Source organism: Mytilus trossulus, chromosome 10 (genome assembly GCF_036588685.1).
Source record: "Mytilus trossulus isolate FHL-02 chromosome 10, PNRI_Mtr1.1.1.hap1, whole genome shotgun sequence".
NCBI lineage: Eukaryota > Metazoa > Mollusca > Bivalvia > Mytilida > Mytilidae > Mytilus > Mytilus trossulus.
The window spans coordinates 58,995,542-59,022,919 of record NC_086382.1 but is presented as its reverse complement, the minus strand read 5'-3'; the positions used below and the strand labels follow the sequence as shown (position 1 = coordinate 59,022,919).

Sequence of the window (27,378 nt, the reverse complement as noted above, 5' to 3'; positions counted from 1 at the left end):
CAACGATAAATGGATGATATGGGAAAGTAATAGAGATATCGGAAAATATAAAACTATTATAACCTTCTCAAACTGCAAATTCGTAACACTTTGTTTCACTTTCAATGCTGACATTCTTTTCCTTTAAATAACTATACACGGACAGTGCATGCGTTATTATGTCTCTTTCTACGGGGTTGATTTAGAGTTCATATGAATACGGATATAATGAGTTGAATTATTCACTTGCAAGTGAATAATTCATTATCAATGTTTATTAGCTTAATTTGACAAAATCGAACCATTATAGCTGCTAAAAGCGAATTACTATTTTATTATTTCACTTTCATTAATGATTGGAAAAAAATCATACTTTAGATTTTTTATATATCTCTCTTAGAAAAAGTCATATTTTCCGGAATTTATCTCATCTTAACCGTTTGGGGTAAATATTACTTTGTTCCTTCCGTTTCCGTTTCAGCATGGCGGAAAAAATCACTCTAGAATTGGAACATGCTAGTCAAATTGTTTTGGTACTCATACTGAGGAATATTTTCTCTTACAATATATTCAACATGGTTTCATATTTCAATCTTCTCCTTTTACAGCAAGCCCTACGGCCCAAGCCAGTAAAAAAGCCTCCAGTTTATTCATGAAATTATTTCAAAACTATGAATGAAAATATTTTTTTATGAAAAGCTAATTTTCCAGATTGTAAGGTCTAAAGGTTTTTGTGAAGATTGAATTATTTGAAAAAAAAATTAAATTAGAAAGTTAGGATTATGTCTTATTTATTCTGTATTCTGTAGGTGTCGCTGTTGACACTGGATTGTCTTCCTTGTAATTATTGAAATCTCGCGTGTTGTTGTTGTGTATCTTTCCTCCACTGTTTGGAGAACTGTAGTGTTGAATACTCAGCACTACATATATATATGCACTGTCCCACAATTACTACAAAACTAAAAAGAAGTCTATATACACTAAGAGGGGGTTGGTTTCTACTGTGTTTCAATCACTCAATAATTTTAAAGTTATGATAAATGTCAATGAAATGCAGGCAAGTAATTTAAGCACATTACTTGTAGTGAATGTCCAGAGCGGTACTACCTGCAATATGGAGTGCATAACATAATCCTCTACTAATACATTCCAGTCTATTCAAGTATTGTAAAATTGAGGTAGCACTAGGTGACTAGACGAACAATCCAGTATGATCTGTGTAAGCTGAGTTAGTTCTGATGTTATTTGTTGGTTTAATCCCGGTGACATTTCCTCGATAGCTTTGCTTAGGGCATCTATAAAGGGTTGTCTAATAAAAGTAAGATGCTGGTATTGAACTAAAAAGTGAGTTCTGTCTTTAGGACCTTGCTTACAGAGCGGACATGTCGGTTCTACTTCCTATTGGTTGAACTTGTGTCTATTTGCTTGTAAAGTATACACTCCAAGTAGCATCCTACATTTTATAGAGGCTTTTGTTATAGCATGAGTGTTTTGTCCAGAACTACTCCATATCAGGTGTGTCTTACCAATTGAAAGACGGTCAATATCTACATATTTCAGAGAGGATTTAGATGCAGCTTCTAACTTCAGTTTGTTATCCCAATAACTATTTACTGTTCGTTTTACAATTTCTTTCCAGGATTTTAATTTAATGGACGCCCGTCACATTTCCACTCCCAGAATTTTTGTTTACTAACTTTGCAAGCTTTGTTTATAGCTGGTATATATTCCACTCTGGTAAACACCTCACTTGTACTTTAAAATATATACTTTTAGGTGGCAATTGCAACTGTGCTTAACATATTTTGACAAAAATTAAAAATATACATTTATTAATTAAGAGGAAAAGAGATATTTTTGAAAAATAAATAAAATAATATTTCATTAATCAAAACGGCGCGACTCGCAAATAAAGTCACCCAACAAACGCATTAGTTTTTTCCATTGACAATAAAAGTTCTAAATCAATATGCAACGATCCTGTGTTAAAGTATATCTCATGTATATAAGTTTTTGTCTTGCCTCTTCATAGTTTTCACAAAATAGTAAATAATGTTCCACAGTTTCTAATTGACCACAATCACACTTGGGGTCAATATTTTGATTGATTTTGTTAAGGTAATTTTTTAAATAATATCCGGATCTTAGATTTCTGATAATTTTTGCTGTTTTATGATCTGGATAATTAAATGTTGATTTTTTGCTGACAGTCTGATGAAAATTGTATTTATTTATGATAATTCCAGAAAAAGCTACAAGAACATGTATATTATATGCAATGCAGATTTGCCCATACCCACATGCAGTGGATTATTGTGCATCCATACCTGCCAACTTTTGAACATGCCCATGGGGGTTTTAGTGCGCGACAACAATTTCAAAGGTTACAATTCTTTGCGACGATTATTTTGCGCGTGCTGTATTGTGGTCTAGTAAAAGTGTCATGTTTGTAAGAAGAGATAACATGCCTTTTTCTTAAGTTTATTTGCATGATTCTAGTTATTATATCAGCAGAAAATATGAACATGTAGCTATAAGACCAGGAACTATTTTCATGTATCAGGATACTAAATAGTTGTTGAATTTTCCAATTTAAAATTATACACAAGGAAGGACCTTTATCAGGTTGGGAACAACATCTAGGGATTCCCCCTCAATGTTAGGACATTAAAAAACACTTTTTAAATTCAAATGAGCACACATTCATATTATTTGAAGAAACTTTTTCCAAAGAACTATACATCTTATGATCTATCTGGTATAATATGGTCAACACATGTCCAAGAATTTTGATATGTTCTTGGTCTTATATCTTCTTTCTTCTTCACAATAATTGGATCCTTCATTTAGAAAAGCTGTTCCAAATATAATGTCAGAATTTCCCATTTATAACTTAATAAATCTACATTTTTCTTTTTTATTTTATACAAGAGTAAAATGACCCCTTGATTAAGGGTAGTCCCTCATTTAAGTGATTCCTCATGTTGATGTTTTGGGGAGGGGGGTCCATGTGAAAAATAATGAACAGTACATTATACTTTAAATGGTTTGGTAATTGAATTGAATACCTAAATAAAATTATGTTACAGCAAGTGTAATGTCAATAAATAAGTGAATAAACTACTATTTATTATCTTCATTGTAGTACTGCATCATTGAACTTTGTCAATCAGCCATGCTTTTATTCTTATTCTGTTTAAGAACCTCAATGCAGTTGAAAAATCATTTGCCATGTTCACGATTTTACAATTCTGACCAACAGAGGAATACAACACAAGTTCAATATCTAGCATGTTAAAATAATATTGAGAGAAAACATTTTTATTTGGCTAATATAATACAAACCCAAACCAAAAAAATATAAACAAGTCTTAAATGAAAACATCGTTCAAACCTATGATTGTTTTGGATAAAAACTGCAATTTTTATATGTTTGCAATGGAAACAAATTTCTTGGTATATTTATGATTTGATATTTTGATAAGCCTTATGGAATCTTTATTAATTACAGCCATGATTTATTTTAAAGGCAGCACCAAATATTGTAACACCAGAACAGAGAATTGCAGCAGAGCATGTAATACTGGAATTCAGGAAAACTAAGTTGCCATACAATATATGCAAGTATATTTTAGGTAAGTCATGTTATAAGATATGTACAGATGAAATCCAAATTCAGTATCAATTGTTGTCTGTCTGCATATACAGCTGAAAAGTGTGTCTAAAAATGTTTTTGACTTGACTGTCCATACATGCAAACATACATATTTCAATCTAATCTTTTTGACAATCAGATTCATAAAAAACTCTCACTTTGCTTAATTTGAACCGGAGTAATTAAAAGTTTTGATGCACTAATGTTTTGTTAATTTTCCATTATCTATTTTTAGAAATCACTTATTCTTAATATGTCCTCTTCTAATTATTTTGCATTGACAGAGTACTATAGATAATTGATATCTGAATAAACAAGTGATGTTATGTTAATATTCTGTTATTTGTTTTATAGAAAACAGTAAATGTGACTATGTCCTGTTCCAAGCAGCAACTACAATCAAGGAAAGTGTGATTAGAGAATGGGCATTACTGGAGGCTACTGATATTGAGGCTCTACGTTCATTTCTGTTACATTTTATTACACAACATATTTCGTAAGACTTATAAACTATCTTCTTGGAGAAAGTTCTGGGTTTTTATCATGCGCAAATTTAACTCATGGCCAACAGCCATTTGCAAAATGACACTCACATTTTAATTAATAATATGTTAACTGTTTTTTTGTGCAATATTACTAAAAATTATAAGTATTATCAGAGTTTACACTGCATATTTAATTCAGGATTTTTTTTTAGAAAACCTTGACTAAGATATTTATATATTCATACCTAAATGTACAATACTTAACTTTTAAAATATTATATATACTAATAAGGATTGTCATTACATGGTCAGCTCAAGGCAATTAATCTGTATGAATAACATTGTAAGAAATTAAAAATGAAAAGTCTATAAAATACATGGGTTTATATGCTGTTATGCATTTCAAAACAAAACAGAAAAAATGTTTTCCAATCAATAATATCAATATAACATTGAAGAGCAGTCTCATTTGACTACAAAGTGTCCATGTTTATATTAAATGTCAAAAGAATGTAGCAAACCAAGTTTAAATGAATAGCGTTTAATTACAGATTACAAAGTTATGCTAGAGAACAGATTTTACAGACAGTGGCTGTCATACTAAAGAGAGGAACTATAGACATTAAAGGAGCTAGCTGTGACAGTCTCTTCCAAGATGTCACTAATCTGGTGGCTAGTGGTAATGTTACTATGGTAAGTCATGTGACTAAGGGTCACCAATCTAGTGACTAGGGGTAATGTTACTATGGTGAGTCATGTGACTAGATGTCACTAATCTGGTGAATAGTGGTAATATACCTATTGCGAGTCATGTGATTAGTGGTCACCAATTGAGTGGCTAGTGGTAATGTAACTATGGTGAGTCATGTGGCTAGAGATCACCACCGTAGTGGCTAGTGGCAATGTAACTATGGTGAGACAAGTGACTAGAGGTCACCAAATATAGTGGATAGTGGTAATATAACTATGGTGAGTCATGTGACTAGAGGTCACCACTCTAGTGGCTAGTGGTAATGTAACTATGGTGAGTTGTGTGACTAGAGGTAACAAATCTGTTGGCTAGTGGCAATGTTACTATGGCCAGTCACACAGACAGTGTCAATTATACAATACTATGCCATTTGACTGACTAATGGAATTATGTGCAATGTGAATTGTTGGTATAATCAAAAGGAATCAATATGACAACTCAAAATACAAGAAGTTTTTTATCAAGATTATTCATGTGACAATATGTAAAAATAATCAGTGCCTTGTTCGAAGTTGTCATATAGTGGAGGAGATTTATCTAACCTTTTTTATGACCGAGATTTCATTAGAATATTATGAATTTTTACAAAAGCATTTTCTTTTCAGCAACTGGTTGCTTGTTCTATGTTGACAGCTTTACTTAATGAGTACTCTAGCTCCAGTAGGACCAGTAGTGTGGGTTTCACATGGGAATTTCATGCCAAGTGCAAAAGAGCATTTGAGGTAATGATAATAATAAAGTTGGAATCCTGATATTTTAATATGCTTCAGCTTCCTACAAATGTTGTACTAAAAAGATGATGTGGCAGAAGTGTACTGAAATAATAGATTTAAACAAATGACAATCTTTTAGTAATATTTATTTATTGGTGGTCATTTTTTTCATGTTTTGCAATATTTAAAATGAGAACTAAAAAGAAGACATAATAAAGGATAAAATGAATTGACCATAATACAACACAGTACAATAGATCACATCAACCTAATGAAGTCTGATTTTGATTCCTTATGTCTCCCTTATTTTATTTTTTATATCCGATATCATCAGTATAATTTTTATTTTAATTCAAAGAAATATCTACATATTTGCTAATGTTATGTAAAAAAAAATTATTTAAGAATATTAGTTGAAATTTATTATTTAACTAAATTTCAGGAGAAGGACTTGAAAAGAGTTTTCCAGTTTGCTTTACAAGTGATGAATGAACTTGAGAGACAACCAGAACCTATAACAAGGGAGGCAACTGCAGTACTAAACCGACTATTATCAATATCAGAACATGTATTGTGTTGGGAATTCACTCCCAAAGTCTGTATCCTTTAATTTGAAGAAAAGAACAGTAGTTAGGATTATTTTTGATATTACTTACATTCTATTGAAAAATATGCCAAAAACTACAATGGTAAAAAGAGTTTTTGTAACAGGAAAACAGCCCATTTATCGTTCTGGAAAATTATTAACATGATATATTATTAAGTCTTTAACTAATAATATGTTTTAGTTGTGAGATTAGTTTTGTCAGCAGAGCCATGGCTTTCTATATTTTCATAGATGATAGAATTTACTTATTAATTTTTATACATATAGTTATTATAGACATGACAATTTTATTTTATTTAACTTAATTTCAATAGTCCGAAGACATATTGGTTCTTTTGAGATGAACCAGAATGTACCTCTGAAACCCAATGAGAATTGGAGGGATACTCTGTTGGATAAATCTGTGGTAGAATTATTCTTTAAGGTTAGTACATTAATATATCCCAAAGCAATCTGATTGGCTAATAACAAACTTTCTCAATCAATTCAAAGATTGCTTTTCTAGATAAGAATTAAGAATTGTGGGTCTAAGTCAAATATCTTTTTCAGAAAGTTTTTATTGTGCCACCAAAAAATTCTCTGGGTATGTTGGTTAAAAAGTCTTGTTTTTAGTATTCTATAATTTGATTACATGGTGCTGTTAGGAAAAAATGAAATATTAGCATGCCTATGAAAGTTCTTTGGATTTTACATTGCGTAAAACTAATTATATCTATCGATGATTTATTTATTTCTTAATGTTAAAATTATTGGTTCTCTGACTATATACAAAAGTGTATTAAGGTCTGATGAATAGATATTATTACATTTTATTAGTTTGTATATTAACATGTTTGTAACTGGAATTAGAACTTCAGTGATGTTTACAACTTAGTGATACATGATAAAAAGGCACACTGATTTCAAGACATACAAATTCACCAAACTTTCATAACAATGGAAAAATTTAAAATCAATTCGAAAGTGTTGATTTTTTCATTGCAACACAAAATAAAATTTAAGCAACTTTTGTTTCAGATATATAAGAGAGTCCGTTACAATTCAGATATGGCTAATCATTGTTTACAATGTATATCTCAGTTAGCTTCATTGAATGGACCTGTTTTTCCTGATGACAAATCTAAGTGCCAGTATTTAGCTTTTCTCCTTGGAGCATTTCTTCCAATGTTAGCCAGGTAAAATTAAATTTCATTTAGATTTAAAAAAAATATTTGAATAAAAATGAAATACGAAAAAAATGGAGATTTCTTATGGAGGATTTGGTATACTGCAATGAGAAAATAGTCCAAAAACACTGATGACCATAAGATATCTTAGAAATTTAACATATAATTGTCAACAATACTGTGTCAAGATCTAATGGTCATGAGTCTATGCAAGTTGTGAATAAATTTAAGTTGTATTTCATGTGTATTGTTGTATTTCATGTGTATTGTTGTATTTCATGTGTATTGTTGTATTTCAGTATTGAACTACAGGATTTTGAAAACCTAGGAATAGCAAACACATTTAAGAATGTGGTCAATACTTTCTCTGCTGCAACCTTTATGAGTATACCATCTGAAATGATGGAAAGTTTTCTGCACAATCTAACACATCAGACATGTACAATGGGAAGATCGGCTACAATGGAGGAGGCAGTAAGTTTAAATAGCACTTTTTAAAATCAAATTTGTAGGTTCTATCCAAATTTTGAAAGTAGAAGTTTTTAGTTAGATTTCTGATTACCTTCAAATAAAGGAAGAATTTTAGTAGCATTCACGTATTTTGAATGTTACCGATTCCCATGGATTGAGGAAAAAATCATTTTTTTTCAATATTTGATATAATGGTTTTGCTATAGTCTGTATACAACCAAATAAAAAATTTGCACTTAGGTGATCATATAAACTTGTTGTTCACCTTTCCAATGAAAGCCGTAAATATTGGTGACTAACAAAAAATAGTGAATCCACAGTATATGAAATTGGAAATGGTGTTAAACATGTAACAAGACATACAACATACTGAAAAACTAATCACAACTCAGGCTTTGATAATGATATTTTATTAAAAGTTTTTGCTTGGTCTCCAACATTGATTTAACATAAAATACAGCAAGTTTTCCATTTTATTGTGTTTAAAAAATTCTTCCACTGCATGAAGAAATACTTACTCAACAACAGTATATCAAATTGTTCATTGGTACAAAATTTTTATTTTATTTTTTAGTTGCACAAGGATGACACTGTTTATATGGAAGCTTATGAATACATGCTGGAATCCTGGATGGAGTTAGTCAACAAAATGAAGGATATAAGTGTTGATTCTCTGAAACCTAAGGCTATAGAAGTGTTCAACACATACATACAGTGTCATATCAGTGGTCCAGAGGGCACTAGGACTCAGGTATGTACCAGTACATGATTTAAGACAAATCTAGAGCAAAAAAAAGCTAATGATACCTAAAATTAATAGGATTATGCCATTATAAAAATCAAGACAAAGAAAAGGCAAATTTTGATAAAAAAAAATCCATGTTTGTGAATTATTGTGAGATGGGTATAAGAGGACACAACATTATGCTATTTTTCTAAAAGTTTTTAGTTATAGATTTTTATATCTTGTTATTTGAGTGAAAGGAGAATGTACAATACCATGTCATTGACATTGCCTAGGAAAATAGCCATAAACATATTACTATTGGTCATTCAAACTCAGTGATGTTTGTCTGCAACATCTCATCTGAAATCACTAGCAAGTCAACTCTGAGGTTGTGAAGTTGAACCCTCTTGTGTGAGTGCACTTGACTCCAATCTTAATTGACTATCAGTGGTTTTCTCCTGGCACTCTAGCTTCCTCCACCAAATAAAACTAGTTGCCAAGAAATAGCCCAAAGGTTGGGCTTAAAAGTAGCATTCAAACACCAAACACCAACACCCCTTGAATGAGATCATAGCTTGTTTGAAGAATCATCAATAATCTTTTTAATATCTGTGATTACAGAATGGAATGGATGCTGCCTTGGAGGATAGTGATGTAGATGAGATTGAGGAGGACGACAGAGAAAGATTTGGTGATGTGTTGTGTTGTATTGGTACCTTGGCTAGAATGGTACCATACCACAGTATACCATTACTATCGAAGTAAGTCACTTATTCATTAGTACCTTGGCTAGAATGGTACCATACCACAGTATACCATTACTATCGAAGTAAGTTTCTTATTCATTGGTACCATACCAAAAACTTACAATTTAACAAGATAATAGATGGTATTTATAAGCCACTTTAACATATTGTCAGAAATATATATTTTCTGATTGTATAGCAACAGCAATAAACAAACATGTCATTATTTCAGAATATATAAGTTGTAGAAAATAAAATTTCCTGTTTACCTGTTTACATATATAATAGCAAACTTTATTTTATTACAGGATATTAGAAGATAGGATTTCCCGATTACATGGCCAATTACAAAGATTACAACAATTTGCTGCTGAAGGCCATGATGTTTCTATGGATACATCTTATCTGACAGTTTTATATGAAGATCTTCATTGGATTATTCTTGTTGCTAGTATGTCTCTTTTACCAATCTACATGAAAGTTTATTCATGAAAATTCAATAGTCTTTCCAACATATCAAATATTTAAGAACATAGTCTTTGACCTCCTTAAGGCCATTCCATTCTAAACTGGATATAATTTGTTAGGGAGGGACTTAGAGTATCTCATCAGAACCAACATACTTTTGAAGTTTTATATATATCAAATAGTCATACATCCATATAGTTGGAATATAGCACTTACAAATTATTTCATCTATTTGTGTTTTATATCATTTTATGGAATTTATTTTATTGATGTACCAAAAAAAAACATTTAAAAAAAAAGATTTCTGCATAGACTGCCAGCTTTTCATCATGCTCATATCATTGTTAAATCTTATACACTGACCATACTAAGCCTAGAACAAATTATGGCTAGAAAACTAAATAGAACCTTCTGATTTAGATGTATAGAACTGAGAAAATATCTGATCTTCATTACAAGCAGAATCAACTTTAAATAGTATCAAGGTTTTATTAATTCTATTTACAGCTAATGTACTAACAATAGAATCTGAAGGAGAAACTCCCATGATTCCTCCAGATATTATGGAGTTCACCATCTCAACATCAAAAGATGTGAACATAGATACCACACTCAAAGTTCTGTCTTCTCCTAATGAAAGGATAGATTCCATACCTGGAGCAGAACAACATACAGATGGTGTAGTTAGGTAAGTTCCTCTAGATTTCATACCTGGAGCAGAACAACATACAGATGGTGTAGTTAGGTAAGTTTCCAAAGATTCCATACCTGGAGCAGAACAACATACAGATGATGTAGTTAGGTAAGTTCCTCTAGATTTCATACCTGGAGCAGAACAACATACAGATGGTGTAGTTAGGTAAGTTTCCAAAGATTCCATACCTGGAGCAGAACAACATACAGATGATGTAGTTAGGTAAGTTCCTATAGAGTCCATACCTGGAGCAGAACAACATACAGATGATGTAGTTAGGTAAGTTCATCAAATCAACGCCCAATTTGAAATCATACTAGAAAAATTACCATATTGATGAATGATTTTAAGGGCCTTTTTAAAAAAAATGTTTTTAACAAATGAAATAAAAAAAATAATAAATTAAATTTATAACATTAGATCTCTTACTATAGTCTATTTCACTAATCCATGTCCAATATGATTAAATCATTTTTTCAAGTTTAATTTTTTTCTCTCAATTTTTTGTGAAGTGATTGATAAATTTTCAAGAGATTTTCAAAAATTTGAAATTCAATCAAGTATTTTCCGTAAATTTAACAAGCATTAGATCAGTAGGTGAGAAGTATATAGTTGTTTTATTTAGATTTATATATTTCATCAGAGATGGACATTCTTTGTTTTAACAATGGTTATTTTTTTGAAAATAATGACCATAATCTTTCCAGGTTAGTGTCAGGTGTATTCCGTTTATGTGAAGTAGAAAGACGAGCTGTGGATGCCAAACTGACGGGATATATAAGTCCACAGCTAATCAGTACAACCATGTGGTTCTTACATCGATGGTCAAGGTCATATCTACTGCCAGATGAAAATTACTATGCACATGTAAGGATGGTATAAACTTAGATTCTACAATAGTAATAAGTATTCATACAGATTTCTATAAAAGCTTTGTTAGTTAGTTGTTTGACATCCTGCACAGAGTCTAAATGCTCTTAGTCAAATCATCACTTAGACAGATGATAAAAAAAACAAAATGAGGAAATGACATAAGAATGAAATTTTAACCCTCTTGCAGAATTATTTCCTGAATATATATAAGGAGTGTTTATTTTCTACTTCATTGAAGATCTCAAAGTAATACAAACCAAAATTTGAATTATTAAATTACTTTAGGAATTTTGAGGTTAAAAAATTAATACATCTAATCAAGTCAGCTGTTCAAAAGTATTATTATTATTTTTTCATTAAATCTATCTACTACTGTTAATACTTGGGCCTTTGTCTTTCATTTTCTCATAACTTTTAGAGTGTAATTTTTGTATTTGACATGGAAGTTTTTCTTTTTAAAACTGAACAGAAAGCAATCTGAATGATTTGATAGCATATGGTATACAGTTTATCTTTAATTAAATACCAGGTACCCTCTAATTTAACAAGTAAATCAATGTCAGATAGTCAGGAGCAGTGGGTAAGATGGCATGTAATTTGTTGGATTCTTCGCATGCATAACTTAACATGGTTGGTTGAAGTGAATCACATGTTATTATAACTTGCACAAAAAGTTCTGAAATATACCCTTAGCTGGCAAATTTTGAAGAGCAAGCTGTTGTCTAACTATCTGCATTGTAAGTACCTCTCCTACAGTGTATTTTTGTTGGTTTCACTGAAAATTGATGATATTTTATGCAACATAGAGATGAGCACTAAAGTATGGGATAGTGTCATAAGTGAATAATATCAAAATAACTACTATTTTTAGGATACTGAAATATAAAGAAATAACTGCAAACCCTCAGACAGGATGAAAAATAGCAAGACTAGTTATCTTTTGACAATTTGTTTTCGATGAATGATTACTGCTCTGTCTTTATAACAATCAAAACCAAAGATAAATGTAGATAAATGTATGAAAATTAAAGCCAAACTTTCCTGAATACAACTACATCCTGATTAAATTAAAAAAAATGATTTTGCAAGACCATTCTTATACTTTAAATACCAAATATTTAAACATTTTTTAGAATTTGTGTTAACGTATTAACATCTTAGGGTATGGACTATTGTAATTTTTGTATCATTACCACACTGTATTATTTCATAAATACATAAGTATATGTGCCAGACATGATAAGCATGCAATCCCCATGAATGAATCATGCATATTTATCACACTGAACATGTGACAATCATGTGACAATCAATCTACATCCAGCAATCATGTGTAATTATATAATAAATATATTCAAACTTCTCATTAAGTATTGGTATTTTTCAAAGTACATGTATTATAAATGTGAAACATTGTTACTGTTGGTAGTGTAGTAATAGATGAATACATGCATGTCTGTAAAAGTACTAGTTCTGCCATACTGAAATTATTTATTTTGCTCTGAATGAAACAATGATAATATATATAATGAATATCAGATGTGTGATTAACAAGTAATCAAACAACAGAATAGAGCCACAAATGATGTGATAATTTATATGATAGCATTACAAACATGGAAACTAATACTGGGAAAATTATAAATTATAGATTCTGTCTGGTGTCTTTTATAAATCAGCAATTAATTAAGCAACAATCCCACCACAATGTTAGAATAATAGCTGTTATATGGATTGCCAATAACTTTTGCCAAATTGAAGGCTGTCATATTCATATTTTGTATAGTTTTGATTTTTTCCCCTGATAACTATTGTAATACCTGTAAATTTCTATTTCATTAAAAATATGTTCAGCTATTTTTGTACATGATGTAGTCCTTTTTCCAAATTCAAGGTTCAAACTGTTTAAAATTAATTGAAGTGTATACATGTATAATGTTTGTTTAATTGCAGTGCACTCACTCAATTGCATTATTTGCATTAATAAATAAAACTTGCAATAATTTCTGAATTGACAGTAAGTGAATTAAATTAAATGTCTATTTTTAGGTCAGTCATGCCCTCCTGTCTTCTTTTGGTCGAGATGCTGATGGTGCTCAGTGGGTGATATCATTCCTTTTTAATTGTATTATGTATAATTTAAAAGCCTGGACATCAGAAGACAATGTTTTACAGGATTCCCTTGACCTGCTGGTTTCTCTGGTGGAAAACAAATCAAAGTAAGTCTGTTGTGTAAAGCAGATAAGGGTACTGTAAATTCAGAAACTATTGCAAAAAATGCTACAGAGTTGTAAACACAATAATATAAACTCACATTTTGAAATATTTTACTTAAATTTAACATGATTTTGATGAAAATCGAAAAAATTAAAATAGCATTTAAGGTGGCTCGTGGGTACAAAAATTTTAGCAAAGAATTAAACCTTTATTTTTTCATTACAAATTTTATTTATTACTATATTAGTTGTTACTTTATGATATGGTACAAAAAACAACCCCAAAAAATTATTTGGTTTGGCCCCAGATGACTTTAAAAATTTAAAAAGCTCCAAATTATCTCCCTTTGGTGCAAAAATGCCATTTTTTTGGCCTTAAATTTGAAATATCTTTTTTAACTCATCGGTGACCTATATTTTTTATTATTGTTTTTCAAATAAGCTGTACATAAACTAAACAATTGTAAAATTTAAGCAATTTCTTATATTAGGTTTTATTTTTATTTCGATATTTCCTCTTTTTCTCCTATTAGTTCAATAGAAAAAAAGGACATTAACAAAAATGTATGCTTCTTCCAGAGGCAGATTTTAGCTTAAATGAACGGTGACCCCATTTTTTTTATTTCATTTTTCTTTTAAGTATATGATAAAGTTCATTTATGAAAAAATATAGCGAAATCCTATATTAGAAAAAAAAATCATTTATACCAAGGAGCCCCCTTAAGTCTAAAATGACAAAATCGCAATAATAAATGCACACAATAATTTCTGAATTTACAGCAATTGATAGTAAGACACTTCCTTACATTAAGACCAAAAAAATACGTCATTACTACAAGGTTCTAATTTGCAAAAAAAATATTTTAAACATCACATTTATAAGAACAAGTTAGATAACTGTTAGGAAAAGAAACTTTCAAGATAATTACTTTAAACTAACTTATTTTGGTCAGCGATTTATTTTCGCATTTAGAAAAATAATGCGATATAAATCGATAAATCGCAACCATTATTTTAAACTTGTATCTATCCTTATTAAGGATGTACTTAGGTAAGCTTAGGTGAAAATTAATAAATTCAGAAGTTAAAATTGATACTATAAGCTGTTAGAGCATCCATTTAGGATAAAAATAAGCTAAAAATATTGATAGGTGATGGACCTTTCGAGGTTATTTGATATTTAAAATATGGCGGGAAAAGACTGACTCAGACTTATACCTTATATTTGCATTGGTATTATTAGGTCTCAAAACAAAAGAAAGAAAATTAAGAATCTTCTAAAATTTTGGTAAATGACCTTTCATGAGCTATTAAGTCTTATATGAAAAAATAAATGGGTGTTAAGGGGCAAAATATTTTACATTGTATTGTAAGGAAAAACACCAAGGAGTCCGAACATTTGACACAAATTCCAAAACCTCACCTAAGTACATCCTTAAAGTACATCAAGTTAATTAGAAAAATTGCAACAATAAATAGCTGCAAAATTGACTAGAAAGGATAAAACGCGAAATAAAGTATCCGTGAAAATAAGTTGTTTTACAGTATGTTAATTGAATTTTCAGTTATTCTAACTTCTATTTTTGTTTGGGTCAAATTTATAATCAAGTTGAGTTAAATAATTGATATATTGGATGAAGGTTCTGAAGGGAAACAAGATGTTTGTTACTATATACTCCAGTTTATTTTACAGAGCTGAATATGTAACAAAGTGTGAACATCTATGGACATTAGCTAAAGAGGAAGCCAATCACCAGCCTCCTTACAACTGTCTTCCATCTCAAAGCCGTAGATGTTTGCTAAGAGCTTTAGTATTGGCTGGATCTGGTGTCAAAGATGAAACATGGAAAGAACAATATTGGAATTGTGTAAGTTATTAAATTGATGACAAAAAAGGTTAAAAGTAAAAAAACTAAGATAAAACAAACAGGTGGTCTAAGTAGTGTAAACTACTCTATCACTAGCCTCTCACCACTGAGGAGTTTGAACCCCTCATGTGGCAGTTACAATAGGCTAAAATCTTAATTAACTACAACTCTCAGTATTTCTCCAGAAGCTTGGTGGTTTTCTCTGGCAACTCCAGCTTCTGCCACCAAAGAAAAAAACCCAGCCAATATTGTTGAAAGTGTTGTCAATCACATGCACCCACCAACTAAAAATCAATCAGTCATTCAAGGAAGTACACCACTAATAGTGCATGGTCCCATTGCTTTCTATGTTAAATTCCTCCGTTTCAAAAAGGCACACCTCTTTTATTTTAAGTTCAAATAAAGTGGCAATCATTGCATTTCAAAGCAACACTTTATGGTGTCTTGTACTGAAAAAATCAACATACCTTGCATGGCATATAAGAAAGAACTGGTTCCCGGAAGTTCAGATGTACCAAAACAGGTACTTCAGATCTGATAAACAGACAAAATGTACCCTCTTTTTAAAATTTGTTGCAGTTCTTTTAATATTCAAAACTAAAAGTCCAAAAGTGTTCTACAATGATCACCAGTCCTTCAGCTTTCATTTGATACCAAAAATACCTAAATATTCTACATATTTTGAAAGTTACACTCGTGCGTAGGAACTATTTTGTGTTAAATATGTACTACTTTCTGGTATGTGCTTTCTGGCCGGGCCTGAATTAGTGGTGTTACACCTCAAAACAAAATATGATTTTATATATTAAGGAACCTCCTCAGTGTTCTAGTTCCTTATGTGCCAGGGGTTGTGAGTTCAATCAAGGGCTTCCAAAAAATATTTGAGCCAGCCGAACATTTTTTATCTGATCCCGATTTTAATCCCTTAAAACATAGTCACAAAAGGCAATTATGGTAATCAGTTGGCCATTCCAATGATTGACATTAGATTAGAAAATTTTTTTTTTTAAACTTTACTTTGATATGAATTTGATGTTCAAATGTAAACTGTTAAACTGACAGTGCATCATTCATAGTGTGCACATCAGTGTGCTCATATCTGCCTTAGACTCTTTATTTGTGCAAAATGACATTGTCAAAAACTTTACTTTCGTTTTTAAAATCACATTTTCCTAAACCGGATGTTGACTTGACAATGGTAAAACATGGACCATAAACAGATACATAAAATCCGTGTACGCTTCAAACCACGACTGAGCGAAGAAGCTCTTTCCACGTTATTTCTTCAACAAAATACTTGAAATTAACGATAGATACAGGTATCATAGATGATAATTTTTGCATTTTTGAAGAAATGTAGGTTGCATAATTAAATTTCCCACCTGTGCACATGCGCACAGTGTTCTAGTTCATACAACGTAGTTCTGATGAGTTTTCATTTAAAACCTTTTAAATTTTTTCATCAATTCATGTGGATAAACTAATTTCTTATAATTTCAATCTTTTTTACGAAATCAAACTGCTGAAATGTAAGAAAATAATTGTGAATAGACTGATAATTTTTACAATGTCCGGTACTGAAAATAGTTTACCTGTCACCTGAACAGGTAGATTTCAGCTGTCCAAAACTTATTAGCCTTGATTAAAATTAGAAAGTATTGAAGTAGGGGTTGTTTTGATAGTAATTTATTATTATGTCACTTTTATGACCGGAAATGTGTGGATGTTAAAGGCAAAAGGTTAAGTCAAAAAGATCTTGAATTATGTTAAAATGACCGAAAAAGCCTTGAAAACGAAAGAGTAGATGACCATTTCATGCTTTGCCCAGCCGCACTTTTACCAGACATTATACAAATGACCGGAATATATGACCGTTTTGGAAGCCCTGGTTCAATACCTACTTATGTCTAAGGAAAGACTTGTATCTGCTGCTTCTAAGTATGTGTATTTTAAATTCAAGAGCAAAGTCTGGTTAACTCAAAGTCATAAAAAGTATCGAAATAGGTAAACTGCATAGTTTTGCTTAGTAAAATGAGTGTATGTAACTTAATATTTGAAACACATGCTTTCTGTTATATTATATATATATTTTAGATATTGGGATCATTACATGACAGATTTTATAAAATAGTGCGTCAAGAGAACTTTTCAAAACTGTACTGTACAGGAGGAGTGAAAACACAAGTGATTGACTTATTAGAATCTGTACGTGGTGTAGCATTAGGAACAAGGGTAGATAATCTGAACAGAATATTTGATTTCCTACATCCGTTATTACAAGAATGTGTTAAAATTTTAGGTAAGATTATACATGTAGTTTTATAGATGAACTAGTCATATTTTTTTTTTACATAAATAAGGCCGTAAGTTTTCTCATATGAATTGTTTTACATTGTCTTATCAAGGCCTTTTATAGCTGACTATGCGGTATGGGCTTTGCTTATTGTTCAAGACTGTACGGTGACCTATAGTTGTTAATGTCATTTTGGTCTTTTGTGAATAGTTGTCTCATTGGCAATGATACCACATCTTCTTTTTTATAAATTGTCATTTAGTGTAGAATATTTTTTTTACCTATGACAACTTCACTGAGGTACAAAATTCCTTTAGGCATGTATGCAGACTTGAGCAAAACTATTAAAGTGAAAAGCAATGAAAATAAGAGTTTTTCCTCAATCAAAAGAAAATGTGTTCCACAGAAACAATATGGTGAGAATAGAACAAAAAAAACACAACAGAAAATATCCAACCTTCCTTATCATTCCCTTTCAGATATAACACTAATGTTTAAATTTTAAGAGTATATATGTATGATTGAATTATGTTGTCAATGTTATATTTATATTACAGATATATATCATAATTATGAAGATGTAGTGCCATTAGTGTTAGAACTTTATTCTGAAGTTATACAGAAACAGTTATGTTTCTTGGGAGAGGTTTGTATTATATCATCTCAACTCAACAATCTACCACCTTCCCCTAAATTGTAATCGGTCAGTAAGCACTTTAGTATTGGACAAAGTTGCCATCAAGTTCTGCAATGCATGTAGAATTTTTGAAATTAGCTGAACTTCACAAATTTCTATCTATATATTTACAGATATAGTTTAATTTTAGTTCATCCAGAAATTTGTAAGTAACAGATATGTTACATGGCAAAGTTTTGCCATATTTTGATACTCCTGTTTGTATACAAAACTTTTATTATGACAATTTCCACCTACACTGTTTAAAACAACACTTATAAATTAAAAGTACAGTAACAGCAAACACTCAGGGTAAAATAAGAATGTCCAACCCAGGCCAATTCCAAAAAATCTTTGGCTTCAATAAATTATTTCAACGCATTGAAATTTAGTTGTTTGAAGCTTTTTCATTAGTACAATATTAATTATCCGAACAATCCTTGAATTTTTTGTATGCTATAGCAAATCTTTTCTGGAAATATGTCCTTCTTTTAACATTTGAAGATTTTTTTTAATTATTACCTATTTTCAGGCCAAGTCCAGGAAGTTATATGAACTAAGTTTATCTGTGATAGAAACCTATTCCAATAATATTAAAGGTGAGTATCTTACGTTCTTCAAGCATTTTATTTTGTGAAAAGTGCCTACACTTATTACCTGTATGTTACTCATGTATTTATATATATTTTACAGCAGGTGTAACGAATGAATGAACATATTTTACTTCTAAGGTTTTTTGTCTCTCCTGTTACCAAAGTTGCAGTATTCGAGACAAAATTACTATCTGGGCTGGTAGCGTAAACTACTTGTATAAAACTTTATATTTCAGAAAGTAGAAGACCTGTGTGCTTAATATAATTGTATGCAGATACATGTACCTTATGATACAAGTTTCTCTCAATCATATGTCTATTGTCATTGACTTCATTTTCATGGTTCAGCAAGTGCTTGAAAAAAAAATAATATTTTGTATGTGAATTTCATACTTTTTATGAGTACATGTAAAAGGATAACTTTATTTGTTATATGGGTTGCTTGCAACCTTTACAAGTCTGTTGGACAGAGTTCAACTGACCTAAACCTCATTTCATTGATCAGTGTCAGATCAAGGTTTAAGTTACATGATTAGGTTCATTTCTCAAATATTATAAGCAGGGTTTCCCCTGGGTCAATTTTTTTTTTCGCCACCTCAAGGTTCAAGGTTCAAGGTGTATTCCGAGTATGGTCTGATTGGTAAAGTCAGAGAAACCCTAAAAAGTAAATAAACAAGATGGCTGAAAATAAATCCTTATTTATATTTCTTTCGTCAAATTCTTTCGCCAATGACAAATTTTAATCGCCACGATTATTATTTTTTCGCGAAATGCGAAAAATGTCGACTGCCAGCTGAAACCCTGTTATAAGCAACTGTAACACTTAAAACTAAAATAACTTTTATGTATGAAATGATTGTAATGGGTTCATCATCATGTCATTCAGGTAGGTTTGATCTGACCTTGACCTCATTTTTGTGGTTTTTTGGTCAATGTTTAGTTTTTGTGTTTTTGTCTATTTTTCAAGCACAATACGCAATAGGTCAACCATATTTGGTTTATGGAATGAATGTAAGGTGTACATGTCTGCCTGGACAGTATTAATTTTTTAAATAAGTAAATTCGTTATTTATCTATGAAAAACACACAAGCTCTTCAATTGAATTTCATGAGTGGTTGTTTTTATTTCCAGGTAAACATGTTTTGAGCAATAGATATGATGAAGACCAGGAAGATAAATATAATGATATACTCATTGTGATGGAATTACTCACCAATCTGTTGTCCAAGGATTTTATTGATTTTGGAGAAGATAGTATGTATAGTTTATAGCAATATGAAAATATAGACAAGTAGACATGATTATTTAATTTTGATGTGTAGTATTTTTCATTGATTATTGATGATGATATACTAGTATATATATATATGTTGTGACCTTGGTGACTGAGTAGTTTAACTACTGTATCATTGTGTGACCTTGGTGACTGAGTAGTCTAACTACTGTATCATTGTGTGACCTTGGTGACTGAGTAGTTTAACTACTGTATCATTGTGTGACCTTGGTGACTGAGTAGTCTAACTACTGTATCATTGTGTGACCTTGGTGACTGAGTAGTTTAACTACTGTATCATTGTGTGACCTTGGTGACTGAGTAGTCTAACTACTGTATCATTGTGTGACCTTGGTGACTGAGTAGTCTAACTACTGTATCATTGTGTGACCTTGGTGACTGAGTAGTTTAACTACTGTATCATTGTGTGACCTTGGTGACTGAGTAGTCTAACTACTGTATTATTGTGTGACCTTGGTGACTGAGTAGTCTAACTACTGTATTATTGTGTGACCTTGGTGACTGAGTAGTTTAACTACTGTATTATTGTGTGACCTTGGTGACTGAGTAGTTTAACTACTGTATCATTGTGTGACCTTGGTGACTGAGTAGTCTAACTACTGTATTATTAGCCTGTTAACACTGGTGTAGGTGCATCTTAACTCTCAATCTTAATTGACTACGATTTTTAGTTTTCCAACTGAAGGTTCTCTCAGGGCATTTCAACTTCATCAATCAATAAAAACTGACCACCATGATATAGCGTAGAAGTGCTGAAAATGTTGTTAAACATCAACAATCAAACAGTAATATATTTATAGTAATACTGTACAATTTTTTTTACCAATACTGTAGATCAGAAACAAAAAACAACCAAGTAACTACACAATGTATTGTCAATAAGATATAGGACTCTTAAATATAGCAAATTGATCAACTTATTTAGATATGATCAACAGTTGTTTAATGTCTATGTTTCCATTTACAGATGAGAATATAAACCCAGAAGGAGACCATGTGAAAGCTGCTGATGTAGCATTATATGGTCTACATACTATCATTCCATTGATGAATGCTGATCTCTTAAAGGTTTGAAAGAAATTGAATTTAATAGATATAAGAAGATGTGGTATGAGTGCCGATGAGACGACTCTCCATCAAGTCACAACTTGTAAAAGTTAAAGTTCTGTCTTCAACACAGAGCCTTGGCTCACCCAGAACAGTAAGCTATAAAGGGTCCCAAAAATTACCAGTGTAAAACCATACGAATGACGAAAACAAGGATCTAATCTTTATAAAAACCAAGAAAGTTAAGTCTATTTTATATTAAAAGTATGGAACTTTTACCTTATATTTGCATTGTTATTATTTGGGTCTTAAATCAAAAGAAAGAAAATCAAGAATCTGCTTAAATTTTGCTAAATGACCTTTTATGAGCTATCTTAAAAGTCTTACATGAAAAGATACATGGGTGTTATTGGGCAAAATATTTTACCTTGTATCGTATGAAAAAACACCAAGAAGTTCGAACATCTGAAACAAATTCCAAAAACTCACCTAAGTACATCCTTTAAGACAAATCTGCATCAATTTAACTTAATTTGGATGTTTATGTTATTGTATTGAATATTCTTGTATGATTCTTAAAATTGCAAAACTTATTTTACATGGTACATGTATTTCTTATATTACAGTTTCCAAACCTGTGTACACAGTATTTTAAATTAGTATCATTGTTGGCAGAAAGTGATGCAGAAAAGTTTGTACATTTACCGGATGATTTACTCAAGGCATTGACATCATCCGTAGAATTAGGATTGTCATCGTATCCTCTTCTAAATCATTAAATTGTTAAATTGTCTTGTATAATTTTTGTCTATTTAGAATGAATTTTATAGCAGCCATCTTGAGATGTCAATAATTTCAATTCTTGATAGTTTATGAGAAGTTTTTTTTTCATAACAGCTGTCTTTTGATATATTATTTTGATAAGCTTTCATCTATATTTTTTTTTTACTACAATGTGTTTACCCTGTTTTTATCCCTACAACAGTTAGCTGGAATGCACGTTCAATACAACATATACATATCATTGAAAATTTTGAAATGATGTGTATTTTGTCAAAGTATTAAAGATACTACTATTTTATTTGTTTCAATTCCTGTTAACCCACACTATGTTAAGATTATAACCAAAAAAGAACCATTTTTGACATCCATTCTTTTTAAGTTCTAGTTTTTTTGTAAACAAGAAAAAAAAAATTATAATAACATTTACTGCTCAGACAGACTTTCGTCTGGTAGCATCCTACAATTGGAAGTTCTGACATCCTTAAATTCCAATCTGGCAATTATGGTTAGACAGACTGAGATATTTATATTCCTTAACCTATATAGATATGGTAGTGATACCACATCTTTATGTCTGGAGATCCTCTCATCGTTAACCATGCATATCTGTCAAAATAATCTGCAGGGATCAAAGATGTACCAGTCAATTTGTCCTTTTATGAAGGTAAGAAATATATTGTTGTTCTTCATAGATGTAAGAAGATGTGGTATGAATGCCAATGAGACAACTCTCCATCCAAGTCACAATTTGTAAAAAGTAAACAATCATTGGTCAAAGTAAGGTTTCAGCTAAGAGCCTTGGCTGACACAGAACAGAAAGATATAAAGGGCCCCACAAATGACTATAGTGTAAAACCATTCAAACAGGAAAATGAATAGTCTTATCTATATAAAAACGATAAACACTTTTGAACCACATCAATGACAACAACTGAACATCAGGTTTCTGATTTTGGACATATGTAAACAAATGCTTCAATATAATTAAGTAACAAATGTTATGTTTAGACTTACTCAAGGTGTGGTCTATCCAGTTGCAATCTCATTTTTTTTTTTTTAATAGTAGAATTTATTTGTGTAAAATACACTTTACTTTTAAAAAGAATAGTTTTATGGATACAAATAATTATAGATGTGTAGTATACAACATTCAGACAGTAACCTAACAACACAACCAAAAGACATTTCATGGTCTCCAAAAAGTCTGTAACTATAGACAGTTATCCTAACAATATCGCTGGCGGATCTAGAAATTTTCAGAAGTGGGGGCCCACTGACTGCCTAAGGGAGTGGGGGCGCTCCAGTGATGCTTCAGTAATTCCCTATATAAGCAACTTATATTTTTCCAAAAAAAGGGGGGGGGGCTGGCCCCCATCCCCCATCCCCTTTAATCAGCCTCTGAATATGTCAAGCTCTAGATTGTCCCTTATTTTTTAAAAAATGAATAAAATTAACAGAAATTATCGAAGATTAGGGATATTTATTTTTGTCATTAATGATTTATTAAGGCTATATATTAAGATGATTTGTTTTCTAACTTTAACATATTATTAACCTTAACATTTTATACATTCGTTTTTTTGTAAATTTCAGTTTGTGTTCAGCATGTTACTGATAGAAACATTTAACATGGAGTTGTTAGATTCTGCCAGTTCTTGTTTGTTTTGTTTAATTTGTTGTTATCAGGTGGGTATATTATAATTGAAATAAATTTAGAATGATGCCCCCCCTATCATTTAACATTATAAAGAGTCATAACTTAAGAACTGTAAGAGTGACGCTACCCAAATTTGTACTTGAACTGAGTTTTGTGGTAATAAGCACTGTGTAAATGTTTCAACACATTTAGTTGAGGCAAGCTTAACAAGGAAGGAAACGAAGTATTCAATAATTTTTCCATTTGTAAAGGGGCATAGCCCTAGAACAGTAAAATTGACACCAACAAAATTCAAGCTTGATCTATGTTATGTGGTATTAAGCATTGTGCATAATTTTCATAACATTTGGTTAAGGCAAACTGAAGATAGAGAACGGGAAAGAAAAATTCAGCATTTTTTTTCCATTTGTAAAGGGGCATAACTCTAGAATGGTAAAAGTGACACCACCAAATTCAAATTCTGACCTTTGCTTTGTGGTAATAGACATTGTGTATAAGTTTCATAACATTATGTTGAGGCAAACTAAAGTTAGAGAAGGGACACCAATTTTGGGACGTACTGAACACATGGCCATAGAGACTAACAAAAGTAAAACTTATATTAAGTGTATATATTTTTTTTATTTTTTAGAATGAATACAGAGAGTATGTGAACTATTTATTAGAAGGTCAGAGGGAACCAGCATACAAACAACGCATGTTAGAGGCATTTAATAAACTAACTCCTCCCACTTTGAATATGACAGTTAACAGAGAAAGTAGACTCAAATTTATGGAAAGTTTTAATGAATTCATGATCAATGTTCGAGGGTTTCTATGTGTCAAGTAAAGATTTCCAACCCTTTCACAAAAATCTTTATGAGTTTATGATCAATGCACGTCTGTATCTGTGATTGAATTAGACTATCTTATATGTAAGAGGATGGTAACAGCAGAGTAAAAAATCAGAAGCTTTTAATGATTGGTTACTGTATTCTTTGATAGAATAGTTCTACTGATATGTGTCCTTAAACACAAGTGTCAGGTGTTGGAGAATGTTTGATGAACTTATTATTGCTAGACTTAGTATGTGTTAAAAGGTTAAACCTTTCATCCTACTTGCCAGAAATAAATGCAAAAGTAATTTCACACATATTTCATGTCATAATAAACATATATATAGTGAATGAATTAAAATTTTGATATTAGACATTTATGCACACAAAGTAATAATTCTTTCAAAATCTTAAGATGTAACGCACAATAAACTGAATACTGCTGTCTTCATGATAAATTACATTATCACTTACTGCAAGCAATAAAAACAAATTACTCAGATACTTTTAAATGATTCAGAAACAGGCATATATTGATATTTTTCATGCAGTGTAGCTTTTATGCTGAGATTATCTTGTTTTAAAACCATTTGTACAGCAATTTGAGTCTTCATTTCTTCTTTATTTATGATATGCTTAAAGAATTTGTTGACCTTTATACATTGTTATTTGTTGTATGCTTTTAGTTTTATAACAGTATGGAAATAAATAAAAACCATGCTGATTTATGCACCAAATCTGTTGAACTATGAAATAAAGATACTACAAAAAATTATATAACTATAGCTTAATTATTTTACACATGTTCAATTTGGCATTCCTATTAGCTTTTCTGGCTATATTCATGTGAGTTTTTACATTCTCTTGTCGTCAGTCTATTGCCAGGTCTGTTAACTTAATTATGTCACCCGATCGACAATGTCGGGTGACATATTGTTATTCCTCCGTTTCTTTGTTATTATGTCACCCGATCGACAATGTCGGGTGACATATTGCTTTTCTTATGTTTCTTTGTTATTATGTCACCCGATCGACAATGTCGGGTGCCCGATCGACGATGTCGGGTGACATATTGTTATTCCTCCGTTTCTTTGTTATTATGGCACCCTCAACGGAGTTGGGGTGACATATTGTTATTGTTCGTTTCTTTTTGTCTTATTATTATGTCACCCGATCGACAATGTCGGGTGACATATTGTTATTCCTCCGTTTCTTTGTTATTATTATTCTTATTCTTCCAATGATTTTTGTCCGGCAGCTTTTTTGGAGACAATGAAACCTGACTCTTGATTATAGTAAACTATAATGAGGAACAAAAAATTTCGGGTTGCAGTGGGTCTGAAGACCATTAAAAATGGCTGCCGTTACCATGGAAACGGAACAAATGTGAAAAATTCCACTTTTTGGTTTTGGTTAATTATTTGGAGATGCTTATACTTAGAATCATTATATTTTGATACATTGTAGGTGCCCACTATATACTTCTTTTGGATGATTTTTGGCACTCATTGGAACTACTATGTTGCCATGGAAACTACACCAAAAATTTCCAAAATATCAAAATGCTCCAAATTTTATGAAACTTCACAGTAATGATGAGCAACATTGGTAGATGTGAAATCTGGCGTTGGAATTTCGAAAATGTCTACCGTTACCATGGAAACAATGCAAAAACGGTAAAAATGCTTCAAAAACCTTAAAAAGTGGCATTTACTCTCTTAAAATGGTAGGTCAAATCCATTGAAACTCTGATGGTATATTCCCTCCCATGAACCAATGTGGTATCTGCCACTAAAATTTTGGAAAAGTCTTTGTTACCATAGTAACCAACCAAAATGTCAAAAATTTCCAAAATTTCAAAATGCTCCAAAATTGATGAAACCTAATATGATTGTTGACTGTCAGGTCTGCATGAGATTTTTTGAAGTTGGAATTTCAAAAATGGCTACCGTTGCCATGGAAACTGCAGAAATGTCAAATATTTTCAAAATGCTCAAAACTTAATGAAATTTAGTATTATTGTTAACTGGCATGTACAGATGAGACTTTTGACTTTGGAATTTCCAAAATGGCTGCCGTTGCCATGGAAACAGAAGAAATGTGAAACTTTTGACAATCCTCTAAATGAACTCAAAATTTACAAAAAGATATATCGCAATTCATAGATCTGTATTCACTGTTTTATTATTTTGAAATGGCTGCCGCTTAGTGGCAATGGGGGAAGGGTGACATCCGCTATTGCTTGCAATGGCAATTCTAGTTATATTTATTCTTCCACACTTTTTTGTCCATACTATTTCTCCGAATTAGCTTCAACAATATTGATGAAACTATACCATAATGTAGACCACAACATTTTATAGTGCAGTGGGGTATGGCACCATCAAGATGGCTACCGTTGCCATGGAAACGAAACAAATGTGAAAAAATCCCGTTTTTTGTTTTGGTGAACTATTTGGATAGGTTTTAACTCAGAACCATTATTTTTTAATACAATGTAGGTGCCCACTATATACAGGTGTTTGGATGATTTTGGCACTCATTGGAACTACTATGTTGCCATGGAAACAACACCAAAAAACTCAAAAAACTCAAAATGTTCCAAACTTAATGAAACTTCACAGTAACGATGAGCAACATTGGAAGATGTGGAATTTGGCGTTGGAATTTCCAAAATATCTGTTGTTACCATGGAAACAATGCAAAAAGGTCAAAACTTTGAATTTTCACAGAACATTCCAGAACATCAATGTTAAATTTGTTCTAGAGACATTAAATGATATATTGGTATGCCTACATG

At 31.2% G+C, this 27,378-nt stretch overlaps 1 protein-coding gene across 3 annotated transcripts; it reads left to right on the top strand.

The window, feature by feature from the left end:
* The first annotated feature begins 454 nt into the window (after positions 1–454).
* On the top strand, positions 455–25,338 carry LOC134688275 (exportin-4-like). 3 transcript variants are annotated; one of them, XM_063548822.1, is made up of 26 exons: positions 455–512; positions 3,509–3,614; positions 3,989–4,130; positions 4,671–4,812; positions 5,476–5,592; positions 6,026–6,182; positions 6,505–6,614; positions 7,208–7,365; positions 7,656–7,830; positions 8,402–8,578; positions 9,176–9,315; positions 9,609–9,751; positions 10,276–10,456; positions 11,170–11,329; positions 11,865–11,915; positions 13,385–13,554; positions 15,245–15,419; positions 17,514–17,718; positions 18,270–18,358; positions 18,921–18,987; positions 20,114–20,236; positions 21,244–21,344; positions 21,950–22,080; positions 22,653–22,770; positions 23,700–23,792; positions 24,395–25,338. In XM_063548822.1, the coding sequence occupies exons 1-26, from the start codon at positions 462–464 to the stop codon at positions 24,590–24,592; spliced, it is 3,480 nt and encodes a 1,159-aa protein (XP_063404892.1). In that variant the 5' UTR covers positions 455–461; the 3' UTR covers positions 24,593–25,338. The 3 variants fall into 3 exon arrangements, with proteins under 3 accessions (XP_063404892.1, XP_063404893.1, XP_063404894.1); XM_063548823.1 differs by lacking the exon at positions 11,865–11,915; XM_063548824.1 differs by lacking the exons at positions 455–512; positions 3,509–3,614; positions 3,989–4,130; positions 4,671–4,812 and adding an exon at positions 5,122–5,143.
* Positions 25,339–27,378: the final 2,040 nt, after the last annotated feature.

Coding starts and splice junctions, on each gene's coding strand:
- LOC134688275 (XM_063548822.1), top strand. CDS start 462: ATGGCGGAAAAAATCACTCTAGAATTGGAACATGCTAGTCAAATTGTT. Junction 8,579..9,175: donor CAGAGGGCACTAGGACTCAG/GTATGTACCAGT, acceptor CTGTGATTACAG/AATGGAATGGATGCTGCCTT. Junction 15,420..17,513: donor AAGAACAATATTGGAATTGT/GTAAGTTATTAA, acceptor TATATATTTTAG/ATATTGGGATCATTACATGA.